Here is a 14,772-nt window from a genome sequence, read left to right as displayed (position 1 = left end):
TCTGTGTTGGGTATGGCCTCTGCAGCCAGGCACACTGTCGGTGTCAGTTCAGTATCAGTTCTCTGCTCTCCCTTCAGGGTCTGGATAGGGCCCGGCACACAGCAAGTGTTTCATATTTGTTCCGTGATAAATGGCAAAATGGAGGCCCAGAAAGCACTTCACTAAAGCAGAGGCCAAAGTGAGCAAGAAAACAGCTCTGGCTGCCTCCCTCACCCTGACCAGGTGCAGGTGTCTCCCGTGCCTGGCCCAACTTTCGCAGTCAGGTGGGCCTGAGCCAGCTCAAGGCATCAGCAGAATTCCCCCCCCACTGGAGCCCCCCAGTGCCCCACACTCTCCTGCTGACCAGAGTCCCAACCCTCCAGCCACAAGGAAGTCACATGGCGCACTTCCCAAGTGTGTCTGCACATCTGAGGCCAAACTCCACCCAGGACCGTTCTCAAGGTAGGATTCCAGATGGGTACAAGGAGGAACATCTAGGGGTGAATTGGGGGAGAAGGGGGAGGGCTCCTCACCTCACTCATGGGTATAGTCACCATCCCTTCTAAAACAAAAATGGGGACCATCCTCATGCAAGGATTGTCACGTGGCTTTGCCCTGTTTGAGGTCACGTGGCTGTAGCCTGTGTGGGAATGCTGGCACCGGGGGCACTCTGCTGCAGTATGGGCAGACTATGGAGTGTAGACCCCACCAGGGTGTGACCGCCATGGCACTGCGAGGGCTGCCCCCTGGGGGTCCAGGAGAGCCGTCCCACTTCCTGGGGACTGGCTGAGGTTACTTTTATTGGAAATGATCTCTTACCTTCCCTGGGGGGGGTGCCCCTCAGAAGGGGTGGCATGGAGCCAGGTGGAAGGGGTGGCTCCAGACCACTCCCCTCACCCACAGTTTTCTATAGACTCCTCATAAATGATGTCATTGGCTGGTGGTACCTGTGTCCTCTCTCACCCCCAGTTACCCTCTGCAAAAGGGGGAATTGGGAGAAGGCCTTCCGGTGGCCTCCTTTTCTGTCCTGTGAGCCCGCTTGAGACCTCCACTCTGCACCCCACCTTCTGGGCCATTTGCCCAAGCCCCTCCACAGTTAAATGCCCAGAGGGGTCCCACGCTTTCTGCATGTGCAGAAGCAAGGGATTCAATTTCAGGATCTGCCCCACACACCCTAGCCCATCCATGGTCACGCCCCCTGCCCCCCGCCATAGGGAAGAGGAGACATCGTCTGACCAGATAGGGGGGTCCTGCCCAGAGGCACCTAAACACCTGGGTTCCAGGGGGCCTGGGGCAGGTCTCTGTCCCCCTATCCCATTCTCTACCCCAGGGACTCTGCAGGGTGATGGAGGACTTCATTCAGAAGAAGACACAGATATGAGGGCAGCTGGCCCTGGGGCTGCTGGTTCGAGCCAGACCCAGGGAAATCACCATGGCTGCTGCACGCCAGAGCAGCGCCCCACTGGCCGGCCCTTAATTAGTTTGCTGCTCTTATCTGCCCTCCCGCAACCTTTTAGGGCTTAAAAAATTTTTATTTCTTAAAGACAAAAGCTATTTGGTTTTAATACACAAAGTAAGTGAGGTCCTTGGTGAGCTTCTGCTCCACTTTCTGGCCCATCCCCTCCAAGGGTCATGGACCAAAGTCTCCAGGTGGCCACGGACGAGGGGCTGAGCGAGGCTTCAGGCGTCTCAGCAGCCTCTCGGGCCCAGGAGTCCGGGCTGGAGAGAAGGGCCAGGAGAGGCCTCCCAGCCTGTCCTGGGGACAGGGGACAGGAGAAGGTCACTTTCCTGCGTGTCTGCCCTCTTTTCTGTTGCTGTAGACCCGGGAGGCAGCTGGGTCCTGGTGGGGCCGGCCGTCAATTCACCGTGGGCACCTGGCTGTGGTGCAAGCTGAACTCCTTGGCCTTGAGACGGAGGCTGGCAATGCTGTTGGCCATATTGACCCCTGAGGTCGCGGGGCTTGAGCCTCCAGGGCTGTAGGGTGGCACCGTGCTGGGATGACAGGACACAAGGACATATTGGTGTGTCTGGCATGCCGCCTGGAGCTGACCACTTCTGGCTGTCAGCGCTGGCCCTGCTGCCTCCCCTCCTCAGCTTGTTGTCCTGGGAAACCTTCCCCTGGGGGTGGGTGTGAACCGGGGCTGCAGGATTTAGGGAGGAGACAGAAGCCCCCATCGCCAGCACTAGGACATGGAGCCGCCCCATGGGTTTGTGGGCATTCCTCACTGGACCAGGAGCTTCCTGAGAGCAGGGCCTGGGTCCTGTTCATCCCCAGCACCTGCACTGGGGCTGGTGAGCAGCAGGATGGAGGTGAATAAACACACAGCTGTATTTAAGAATGCCTCTTGGGTGTTCTCCTGCCCAGGTAAGGACAGGGCAGGGAGTAGGTTGGGAGAGCTCTGAGGCTAACGTGGTCATCTCTAGGACTCCAGTTCCACAAGCCAACCTGCCGGATCTCATCTTCCACCAGAGCTGCTCACACAAACCAAGGGGCGGCTGGCACCCCCTAGAGTTGTGAGGAACAGAAACCCAGCTCCCTAGCACCTCCTCCCTCTTCCTTCTCACCTGCCACCTCAGAGCCCTTTCGCAGCTTTGATTAAGGGGAAACTGCCCCAGAACTCGTCTCTGGACCCCAGCCAGGTCCCCAGGACAGGGAGGCTAATCTCTCAGGCCTCCCGGCCTCAGTTTCTTGCCAGGAGGGTCAACACAGGGTGCTGGGGCCCATGGGCCAACCTAGAAACCTTCTACAGGTTTTCAACTTCCTTAGAGTGACATGGGTTCTTTGCTTCCCCTCCAGACAGGCCTCGTCTTCTCACCCATCCACATTCATGCACACATTCATGTGTGCACGTATGTGTGTGCACAAACACTCTTGAGCACTCACAGGTACATGCATACACACTTAGACAATCATGCACACACACTCGTGTCCATACATGCTTACACGTGTATACTCTTACAACACCCACACGTGCATATTCATGAGTACACACACACACTTGCCCACACACCACTTGGTGGACCCCAGGTCCAAGGCGCCCCTCGGCACCGTTCGCAGCTCTCTTCAGATGCTCAAAGGAGTCTGGGCCCTGACACATCCCATAGGATCCCCTGGCTGCGCCCCCACCCGACCTGAAGCGGTACCGGCTCTCACCTGTAGGGGGACGAGGCTGTCCAGGAGAGATAATCTGGGCTCAGGGCGGTGGGCCGGGGAGCCACCGGCTGCTCGATGGCAGCTTCCTGGCTGTAGGACTTGAGCAGCGAGGCGGAGCGGTTGGCCAGCATGGCCCGCTCGTTTCGGCGGAACTTGGCCCTGCGGTTCTGAAACCAGACCTGGGGGTGGGAGAGAATAGGGAGCAGGATGCAGCTGGCTGAAAATGGGGACCCAAGTTTTTGGACCCAGCGTGTGTCCACCAACCCTGGACTGGCAACATACCCTCTCTAAGCCTCAGTTTTCTCACCTGTAAAATGGGTTTGATAGGTGGTACCTGTTGCTGGCTAAGTCTGAGTTGGAGCATAGGCAGGTGAATGGATGAAGGAATGAGTTAATGAGCACTAGTTGTTGTGAGGATGTAATGAGAGAGGTGTGTGCTGAGCACTCAGCTGAGAGATGGCACAGAGTAAGCACTTAACACTTTAAAACGACTTTTATTTAGCAAAATCTTTTGTGCGAGGCACTACTCAAAGCTCTTTACAAATATATTAACTCATTTAATTCTCAGAACCCTATAAAATAGACCCATGTGATTCTCATTTCACAGGGAGACACCTAAGGTACAGAGAGGTTAAGTAACTTGCTCCAGGCCACACAGCTAGTAAGTGGCAGAGTTTGGATTTGAATCTCAGCCCTCCTGACCTCACATGTTTCTACTCTGAAACACCTCACCTCAGCAACTCCCTAACTCTGGGAGAATGGTGGCTGCACGGCCCCACTGGTGACCCACGGATGGGCAGCGCTCACCTGGACGCGCGCCTCGCTGAGGTTGACGCGCCGGGCGAGCTCCTCGCGCACGAAAGCGTCGGGGTAGTGCGTGCGCTCGAACACGCGCTCCAGCGCCTGCAGCTGGCTGCTATTGAACGTGGTGCGGTTCCGCCGCTGCTTCTTCTTCCGCTTGGCGGCGGCGCTGCGCCCGGGACTGGGACACTCACCTGCGGAGGAGCAGCCCGAGGGTCAGCAGGGCGGAGGACAGGTGAGGCGGATGCCCCGTAGCGCCCCCAGCCCAGCCAGGACGCCTCTGCACCCGGAGGCGCCCACAAGGTCACCACTCAGGCACCTGCTCAGCAATTTGCACTGAGCTCTTACTTAGTGCTCCCTCTGTAGAGGGATGGTCCAGCCCCAGCAGGAGCGTCTCCCTTTAATCCACTCCTTCTTCATCCGTCCATTCATTTATTCTTCAGCACGTATTTGCTGAGCACCTACTCGGCGACAGGCACAGTGCCAGGGCCCAGGGGTATAACGAACAAAAGCAACCAGCCTCCTATCCTGTGGAGCCAGGGGACTCTTGAGTGTCCTCAGAACCTGGCCCAGGTTTTAGGGCATGGTAAACCCTCCATCGATATTTGTTGTTGAATTATAATACCACAGAATAAAGAGCAGTAAGAGTCCCAATTCCTAGGGCACACTGCGTGCAGGTTCTTTAGCACCCACAGATAACTGGGTGCTCACAGGAATCCCATACACATGCTGTTATCCTTGTCGCTCCCAATTGACAGAGGGAGAAGGAAGGAGGATGTTTAGCTACTATTTCCACATTTAAATTTTATCCAAGGGCAGAAACGCTGACCTTTCATCCCCCAGGGCCCAGCTCACTGCCCGCTCCTCCAGGGAGCCCTCCCGGACCAGTGGAGTCCACATGGAGTCCCTTCCTCCCTGCTTCACTCACCCAGCACTTAGAACACTGCCCAGTTCAGCACTTCCCTGTGTATCGGATTTTCTTATTAAAAATGTATATTTTAATAACAAAGTAATGTCACTGCTTGTCACAGTAACAGATTCCAAGACTGAAGGAAGGGTATAAAGTAAAACAAAACATCCCCGCCTCCCCCACTCCCCATGCTTTACAAGATGGCAAATGTGCATTTTAAAAAATTTACAAGCATGAGATCACGCTGAACACTCTGGTGCTTCAGTGGCTGGTTTTTACTTAATAATATTCCAGATACTGGTCCACCCGACCCAACAAACCTCATCCTCTCTCTTTGGGTTGTTTTCCATAGTCATCGTTTCCTCTTATCCTCTCCCTCCACTTGTAGGCACCTCGTTCTTAAATTACTCTTGGCTTTATCCTTCCAGGATTGCTTTTTGCAAATATAATAAAATACATATATGTTCTCCCCTCTTCTATCAACAGGCAGCATTCCATGGACTATTCTGCACCTCTCTTTTTCCTCCTTCATGATAGATCCCGGGGCTTCCTCCATCCGGGGCACAGAAATCACTCTCGTTCCTTTTCACAGCCCCACAGCCCTGGGTCGTGCGACTGAGCTGACTGAGCTGTCAATCACTCACCGGTGCCTTAGGGGTGGGCACTCAGCGTGTTTCCAATCTTTTGCAATTAAAAGAACGCCACCGTGAATAACCTCGTGCAAACATGATTTTCCATTTTTGCCGGTGCATATTTGGGACAGAGTCCTAGAAAAGTAGGGTTGCTGGGCCAACGAGTGCAACGCTAGATGTGGCCAAATTCCCCCAGTGTATGGAAGGCCTATTTTGCCCAGTTGGGCCAACAGAGCATGTTGCCAGCCTTTTGGAATTTAGTCTATACCTTGTATTTTTGTTTCCCCAGTTACACATTCCCTTTGTACATCCTATGTTCTTCGCACAGTGCTGGACATTTGTTCAGCTGAGCATCTAGAACATTCCAGGTCCTGTGATGGATACCACTCAACCCCTGCTTTCAAACAAGCTCCCAGTTTAGCCAGGTTTACTGACTCTCAAGCAACCAATTGATTCGATCTGAGGCTAGATTGTTTCATGAAACTGGTAAGTGGTTGTGGGGGTGGGGGGGCGTCAGGCAGGAATCAGGGAGGGTGCCTGGGGCAAGATGACCTCACAGCTGGGTTTGGACCAGTGGTTCTCAACTGAGGGCAATTTTGCCTCCAGGGGGCATCTGGCAATATCTGGAGACATTTCTGATGGTCAAAATTAGGATAGAGGGCCAGCCCAGTGGCTCAGGCGGTTGGAGCTCCGTGCTCCTAACGCCGAAGGTTGCCGGTTCGATTCCCACATGGGCCAGTGGGCTCTCAACCACAAGGTTGCCGGTTCGACTCCTCAACTCCCACAAGGGATGGTGGGCTGCGCCCCCCTGCAACTAACAACGGCGACTGGACCTGGAGCTGAGCTGCGCCCTCCACAACTAAGTCTGAAAGGACAACAACTTGAAGCTGAACGGCACCCTCCACAACTAAGATTGAAAGGACAACAACTTGACTTGTTAAAAGGCCTGGCAGTACACACTGTTCCCCCAATAAAGTCCTGTTCCCCTTCCCCAATAAAATCTTTAAAAAAAAAAAATAGGTGGTTAGAAGCTAGGGATGCTGCTAAATACTCCTCAATACACAGGACAGGCCCCCACATCAAAGAATTATCTGTTTCACAATGTCCAATGAGGATGAGAAGCCCTGGTTTAGATGGCTCATCAGGAGTACATGTTCAGTGCTGCAAACGCATGGGACACACATGGGGGTGGGTAGGCAGTGGCCGGGAACACAGAGTGGCCCCATGCAAGCCGGCCTCCTCTCCTGGACTGGCTTAGTCTTCACTCCTCACCCCTTTCCTCCAAGAAAAGGCGAAGATGGATGAGAATGTCTAGGGCCCGTGAACGTCTCTCCACCTCCCAACCCCCATCCCCTTGAGCGGGAAGAAACCTTAAACCAAAACAACAAGGGCCCGAGTGCTGAAAACCGGGTGGTGATCAATAGCCCAGCGGGACAGAAGCTTCTGGAACACCAGCCATTGCAAAGCCGATGTCCGCCTCCCTTCAGGCAATGCTGCTTGGGCTCACACCCAACGCAGAAGGCATTTCAGCCAAAAAAGGAGACTTTTTCGGGAAGTTTCTGAGCAATTCAAAACTGAAGGTGTTTAAATGAAAACCAGTTTGCAGTGCTCGCCCCGCCAAGTGGGCACCGGAAGAAACAACCCCACTCTTTCTCCTAACTATGTGATGACTTGGAGCCAAAACGCTCACACAAAGGCATTTACTGCCCCCCCCACCCCAGACCCTCCCCTGACAACAGCTGGTCTCCACAGTGGTGGACTTAGCTCTCTCTGGGGTTCCCATCAAGGCAGCTAGGATGGGACGTGCTCGACAAAAGTCAGTTTGGGCTGGAGTGGTGCGCAGCGCTCCATATGCCGCTATCTGCTGAAGGCATCCCCGGACCCACTCATTTCAGACACAGGGAAACTGAGGCTCTGGGTGGCTTCCCCAAGGTCATGCAGCTGAGCTGGGAATCCATGTCTGCTAAAAGGCTCAGCTGGCTGAGGTTGTGAGCCCTTCTCCGTGGGGTCTCCTCCCTCCTCTACCTCGCTCCTAAGGTCTCACTCTCAGTCCCACCTCTGGGAGACGCCATAAGGAGGGGTCTCCAGGTTTCTGTCATCTCATTAGTGAGGAAATGCCCCTGAGTCCCCATGCTAGCCCCTGGGAAGGGCGCCCAGGGCCCTGCTTTGTTCTAAAGGAAGACCTCCCCTCTGGGAGCTGGGAGGGCAGTGGCTTGCCCCAGGTCACACAAAGTCTCTGTGACCAGCTGAGTTTAACGCAGTGCCAGAGCATAGTAATTGCTCAATAAACGCTTGTTGCTCATTCGCATGATGGCTTGAATGCATGTGGCTTGGTGCCGGAAGACAGGCTTTCCTCCCTCGCCCCAGCCCACAGTTTAAAGATGGTCCCACTGTCCTCCAGTGGGCAGAGGCTGAGGAGAGGCAGGCGAGGTTGAGGAAGACTCAGGTAGCATCTCAGAGGTGACCCAGGACTCGAACCCACAGCTTTGGACTCAGCCAGGGCTCCGGGGCCGACCTCTGCTTCCCGGCGGATGTGCCGGATACTCGTTACCCTAAGTTCCTGAATCACTCCCGAGAAATATGTTGTGGTGGGCGCGTGGGTTTCTCTGGGGACTACACGCTTGGGCTTAAAGCATTCGGAAAACAAACACTCTCTAAGCCTCAGGCCAGCAGAGCACTGGGGCCTGCTCATCTAAGTCCGGCTGTGCCCAAAGTTTCCCTTTGTTCAATAAAAGTTCTGCTTTCCTCTGGGATTAAAACTAAAGCCCCAAAACGTCCTTCATTTACACTGGCTATTTACATGCTATTGTGAGGGGCTGGATTGGGGAAGACATAAACGTACTCAGATGGGGGAGGCCTGCCACGCTCTCTCTCCCTTAAAACCAAAATTACTTCGTCCCCGATTATATTACAATGGAAAAAAAATGAGTGGTGCACAGTTTTCTGCCATTAAATTATTTCACACATACCATTTATTTGGCTGACTGCGGGCCAAAGACATTTAAAAACTGTGCTCTCAGCCAAATGATCAAGTGTTCCTGGCTGCTCTCCCCTGCACCCATGGTTTTTCTTATTCCGTGTAATTTAAGGGCCTAAATAGTCTGGAGGGAGTTAACTGCAAATTCTTCCCAAGACAAATAAACCCAGCCTCTTCGTTTCTGCCTTTCTCAAGCCGTCCAGAGACACTCTCTGTTTGTTTTTGCTTCAAATAGTCAGTTTGCGCCTGACCCCAGGGCCGTGGTGAGCTCCAACCCAAATAAATAACTTTTATTAATTAGCATTTATTCTGACCAAATAAGCAGCCTCCCCCTCCCCCAACGTGATCTCTGCCAACACGTTCACAAAAATAAACAACGGGTCCTCAGGACCTTGATGTGGATTTAACAAATTAACACTGGGCCATGGTCAAAGGAGCTTCGAAGCTGCAGAAATATTTACAGCCAGGAAAGTCTTAGGAAGGAAGTGGAGGTGGGGGGCGGGGAGAGGCTAGCAAAGACCCGCGGCTCCCCCAACACCCCAGCTCTTTTGGGAGAGATTTGGGTTCCTTTGAAGGACCCCTGGGAGAAGGGCTCAGACAGGAATTCTGGAAACTGCGTCCTCAACCGCTGCCTGGACATCTCTGAGGACCTATATGCTACCAGGGGAGACCCGAGCGGGACTCTCATTGCCTCACGTAAGAAGTGGGACGCAGTATAGCCTAGTGGTTAAGGACACAGGACGCCCTGGGTTAGGCTCTCGGGTCAGCCCCAGCTCATGAGCAGAGTGGCCGTGGGAGAATCCTTTAACCCTGAAATCTCACTGAAAAATGGGACTAATAGGAACCCCTCATAATGACCCTACATGGGGGGCTCTGAGTCTGATTTTACAGATGAGGAAACTGAGGCACAGGGGGTTCAGCAACATGCCAAAGCCATGTGGCTATTAAAGCCAGAGCTGGGATTTGAACCTGCAAATCAGCACAGCACCCAGACTCTTAACCACCTTGGCAGTGGCAGCCGGCCCAAAGAGTACCCCCAACCCTGGTCCTTGTGCACTGTGATCCTGAGGGTCACTCCAGGGGCTTCGGGTGTATGGAACAACCAAGAAAAGGGATGCTAAAGGCAGCTTTGGCATTTCTGGAGCTGGGGTATGTGCTGGACACTCAGGCCAGAGGGTTTCCGGGAGGGGGCGGCGTATAGGCTGCACAGCCTGTGAGACCTGCAAGAGCAGGGCCAGGGTAGGGCCTGGCACTGAGTCAGGCCAGCAATATTTGAAGGAAGAAAGGAAGGACAGACAGGAGGCGGGAGGAAGGAGACGAAACGTGCATGGTTCCTGGAGCCCGCTGGAGAAGGGAGCCTGGGCTTCCGGGAGTTTCCAGGGGCTTCCGGAGGTTTCCCCAGGAGGCCAGCCCCACTCAGGCCAGAATCCCACGCAAGGGGCTCAAGAGCTGGTTTCATCTCAGGCCCAGCTGGCCTCAGTCCCGGACACTGAGCACCAGGAACAAGGCACAGAGGAGGGGCTCAGTTTCTCTGGTGAGATTGCACAGGCCGACTTCCCAGGGTCACCTCCCAGGAGGTCCCCAACAACCTCAAGAGGGGCAGGCAGGCTGTCTCTGCCTTACAGAGAAGACGGAGGGAGGCCCAGAGAGGGACCAGGACCTACCCAGGGTCACGCAGTGAGTGAAAACCCTCTCCTTGCAAACCCCAGGCCCTTTCTTTTCTCGCCACACCCCTGGTAACCACTTTCAGGGATAAGGAAGGGAGGACGTAGCCCCAGCCCCCAACCCAGCCCTGGACAAATCATGGGGTGAACATGACAGAAGGATAGAGCCCTTCTCTTGAAGGCTTCTGGCTCTCCCCACTGGGTGGAGCCACTCAGGCCACCCCAATGGGCAGAGCCAGGACCGGGGTCCTTCGGAGGTTTCAGGGCTGCTGTCTGCGTTCACAGCCACTCTGAGGTAGTGCTCACACTGGACATGCATACCCTCTCACCTGTGGACCCCTGCTGAAACATCCCTGGGCTTGCAACTTCTCTCCCTCCCTGGCTCATCTTCAGGTCTCAGCAGACACTGCCTCCCCCAGCAAGCCGTCCGGGACCCCTCCCCCCATCATTGCTCTAACACAATGTGGGGTAAGTGTGGGGTCATTTGTCCAGCAAGGACTGGAACTTACTGTTTTCTGTCTCTTTGGGACCATCATAGGGCCTGACCCAAGCTAAACTCTTCCCAAATACTTTTTGAGTGTTGAATGAATGAACAAATGAATGAAAAACAAGGACGCATTGGAAGGGTGTGGTGAGATTTCAGAGCTGGCCCTCTGTCCTGGGCTGTCTCCAGGGTCCAGGGTCCTCCTTATGGAGCCATAAAGTCCTGCCTGACCAGTGCCAAGTCATGTGGCGTCATGTCCACAGGGCAGGAGGACTGGGCTTGGGGCGGGGGGTGGGGGTGGGGTCAGCCACTGCCAGCCACCGTCGCCCTACCCTTCCAAGGATGTTTCACCTCATTAATTGTGAACCAAAACCCAAGGTGCTGACACGTTTTTATAGCTACAGTCCGGAGAAGGAGAAAACATGTCAGGAAGGAAGGTGAGGAGGGAAGACACAGTGGGGCCCCATCCACGCCCCAGGCCTCACAGGCCTCAGTGACGCATGAAGCATGTAAGAAGCCGGGCTCATGGGCTATCCCAGCCTGGGACCGCCGTTCACACGGCCCCTAGAAACCTCGGCAGAGCCCTGGAGGCAGCTGAAATGCTGCTTTGGGGTCTGCAGCCTCTCCCTTTCATGCATGAAGAACATGGTGTGCTCTCCACACTTCCACGGGGCCTATGAAGCCTCCAAGAAACTCCAGTGGAGGGGCCAGTGCACCAAGGGGATCTGCCTTCAGACAGCATGAGCTCGTACCCACCTCAGGGCCTTTGCACATTCTGTTCCTCTGCCTGGAGCACTGCGCCCCTTTTGTCTGGTGAATGCTTACCCCGTCTTTAGTCTGAGCCTAAATTTGCTGTCCTGAGAGGCTCTTCCAGCCCCCAGACCAGGATGGGTCTCCAGGGTATAGGCTCCTGGGTCCTGTCCTCTCCCACACGTCTGTAATTAAGTCATTCTTCTGTTTTGGTTACCTGTGTCATGCCTGTGTCTTCCACTCGAATCTAAACTCTAGGAAGGTGGGGACTGGCTTTGCCTCGTCACTGCTGTATCCCCAGAACTGAGCAAGAAGTTTGGTTTCAAAAAAATTTCTGAATGAATGATTACATAAATGAAGGAATGCCTCATTCCCAAAAAAGATGGGAAGTCTCAACTTCTAAAGCCAGTTCTCTTTACCCTCAAAAGGGCCAGGCAATGGTTTCTTAGATGTGCCATCAAAAGTACAAGCAACTAAAGAAAAAAGATAAATCAAACGTCATCAAAATTAAAAACTTTTGTCAAGAAAGGGAAAAGACAATCCACAGAATGGGAAAAACATCTACCCATCATATATTTGATAAGGTACTTGTAGAGCAAATATAATGAACTCTTACAACTCCACAACCAAAAGTCAAATAATGCAATTAAAAAATGAGCAAAGGATCTGAATAGACGTTTCTCCAGAGAAAACATACAAATGACCAACACGCACATGAAAAGATGCCCAATGTCATTGGCCATCAGGAAAATGCAAATCAAAATGACAATGCGACGCAACTTCACACCTGCTAGGATGGCTAGAACCAAAAAGATGGACAATGACAAATGCTGGTGAGGATGTGGAGAGATCGGAACCCTCATGCCCTGCTGCTGGAAAAGTAAAACGGTGCAGCTACTGTGGAAAACAGCCTGTAGTTCCTCAAAAGGTTAAACATAGAATTATCATATGATCCAGCGGTTCCACTCCGAGGTATCTATCCAAGAGAAATGAAAACATATATCCACACGAAAACGTGTACACAAATGTTCATAGCAGTCTTATTCGTAATAGCCAAAAAGGAAAAAAAAACCAAATGCCCATCAACTGATGCACGAGTAAATCAAATGTGGTCCATCCACACAATGCAATATTATTCGACTATAAAAAGGAATGAAGTACTGATCCATGCCACGACATGGATGAACCTTGAAAACATTATGTTGAGTGAAAGAAGTCAGTGGCACTCACAAAAGGCCACATAATGTGTGATTCCACTTCCACGAAGTGTCCAGACAGGCAAATCTATAGAAACAAAGTTGGTTAGTGGTTGCCAGGGCAGGAGGGATTTGGAGGGTGATGACTAAAGGATGCAGGGTTTCTTTTTGGGGTGACAAAAATGGTCTAAAATGGATTGTGGTGATGGTTCTACAAATGAATATACTGAAAAATCACTGGATTATATACTTCTCATCAGTGAATTGTATGGTATGTGAGTTATAGCTCAATAAAGTTGTTATTTAAAAACGCACAGAAAAGAGGAAGAAGCTGGAGAGAGACACAGGAATTGGCAGAGAATGGCACGGACATCCCCTGAATGCTTGAGGGGGACACCGGGAGGGGAGTGACAAGAAGTGGGAGACAAAACGCTAAGGCCCAGATGGTGACTCAGCCCCGCTGGGGAACCCCAAGGCCGCTTTGGGTGGGGGGCGTCTTTGGGGAAACCCTCACTGAGAGAGCAGCCAGGAGGAGGGGTGGGGGCTGCCGTGACAAGCCCACTTGGCAGAAGCCAGGGGGTGAGGATAGGCGAGGCTAACAATGAGGTCCAGGAGCCCTTGAAAAACGTGCTTATCAGGCCCCAGAGGGGAGCAAGGATGAAGCTATTGAACAGAGAACATTTGTGTCCGATTCTCAGGCACAGAAAGGGCCACAGGACAAAGGCCAGATACAGCTGACCATCTCCAAGGCTGTGTGGCCTCCGGAAGCTCCAAGGCCTCCAGGGCTCGACTGCTTTCAGGGGTTCAAACTTCCAGGCTCCTCCAGTCACGTCTGTGGTCAGCCCAGTCCCCTCTGCTCCTGAGACCCCAAAACCAAGCTCCAGGGAGTAGAGGCACCTGGCAGGAGAGAGGGTGCCAGGTGGATGGGTGTCGAGAGTCATTTAGGGAAAGACGAGCAGCCCTCTGCTCAAAATTTGGTGTAAGAAGGGGCTTGGCGTCTGGTTTTAATCTAAGGTTGGTGGCCAAATGCCAAATTTATTGTAAAACCTACATTTTAATAAGGGGCTGGTATCTGGAGGAAAGCTGCCCTCATTAACCATTTCCAGACCAGGGTGAAGTTGCTGCTCGGGGCTCAGTATGGGGTTTCCTCCCCCAGGGAAGGGGTCCCGGGCCTCTCAAAGCCCACCGCCAACACCTGTGAATCAAGGTGACGGCTGGTGGCCGGGGGCAGAGATGTTTCAATTTCCTGTGGCTTGGTTCTGAAACTAACCTGAAAACATTTCTGGGGTCTCAAGCCTGTTGTTATTCTTGCCGTCTCAAGGACTCAGACCTGAATGGACCTTACAGGTCATCTGTCAGAGCCCTTCAGTTTTGCAGATGGGGAAACTGAGGCATGGAGAGGAGCAGTTACTTGGCCAAGGGCCAAGCAAGGCAATGGGACCCCAAGTTCCATCCACTGAGGTCCGAGCCCTGAGAACACACATCTTCCGCCTTCCTGCTCCCTCTCTGTTCCCTGGTTGGGGGTGGGGGTGGGGGGGGAGCAGATCCCTGACCCAGCAATTGGGCACGGTTGGGAAGGTCAAGCAGAAGCCCGCCCAGAGAGCAAATGGCTGCCCACTCAAGCCTCTGAGAATGAGGAAAGCATCTCCTCCATGTGTCCTTAGTGAAGAGAGCTCCCCTCCTGGGCCGTTTTACCCTTGGTGCATGGGCAGTTCCTACACCTGCGGCAGGGAGGGTGGGCCAGACCAGGGCTTTCCGCAGCACCCTTAGTCACAGCAGGGAGGCACAGATCACCATTACCCCCACTGCTATTTTCCCCAAGTGAAACCAAGGCCCTGGCTCCTTGGCTCTCCCCCTACTTTGATCGTGAACCCCTTGAGGAATCTGAGAAATTCTATGAACGCTTCCCCAGAAAAACACAGGTGCCCACCAAAGTTTGCATGCAACTTTGGGGGCACGGTTCATAGACTCTGAATCCTGTCCACGGACCCCACCCTAAAAAGTCAGCTTGATGGAGGGTCAGTTTTGTTGTGTGTTTTTTTTTAAGTGTGTTTTTCCAGGACCCATTAGCTCCAAGTCAAATAGTTGTTTCAATCTAGTTGTGGAGGGCGCAGCTCACAGTGGCCCATGCGGGGATGGAACCAGCAACCCTGTTGTTAAGAGCACCGCGCTCTAACCAGCTGAGCTAACTGGCTGCCCCTGGAGGGTCAGTTTCCCTTTTTTTT

General features: G+C 53.3%; 1 protein-coding gene across 1 annotated transcript in view; it reads right to left on the bottom strand.

Annotated features, from left to right (window-relative positions):
* Positions 1 to 1,495: 1,495 nt before the first annotated feature.
* The window catches only part of PRRX2 (paired related homeobox 2), a 39,964-nt gene continuing 26,687 nt past the window's right edge, over positions 1,496 to 14,772 (bottom strand). The window contains exons 2-4 of the mRNA XM_033123763.1: positions 3,941 to 4,128; positions 3,134 to 3,312; positions 1,496 to 1,971 (exon numbers count right to left, since the gene is read on the bottom strand). Of these exons, the coding sequence (XP_032979654.1) occupies positions 1,836 to 1,971; positions 3,134 to 3,312; positions 3,941 to 4,128 (503 nt within the window). The 3' untranslated portion in view covers positions 1,496 to 1,835. The remainder of the gene's footprint in view (positions 1,972 to 3,133; positions 3,313 to 3,940; positions 4,129 to 14,772) is intronic.

Source organism: Rhinolophus ferrumequinum, chromosome 12, assembly GCF_004115265.2.
Source record: "Rhinolophus ferrumequinum isolate MPI-CBG mRhiFer1 chromosome 12, mRhiFer1_v1.p, whole genome shotgun sequence".
Taxonomy (NCBI): Eukaryota; Metazoa; Chordata; class Mammalia; order Chiroptera; family Rhinolophidae; genus Rhinolophus; species Rhinolophus ferrumequinum.
Note: the sequence above shows the minus strand (reverse complement) of the source record. Positions and strands in the feature narration are given on the sequence as shown.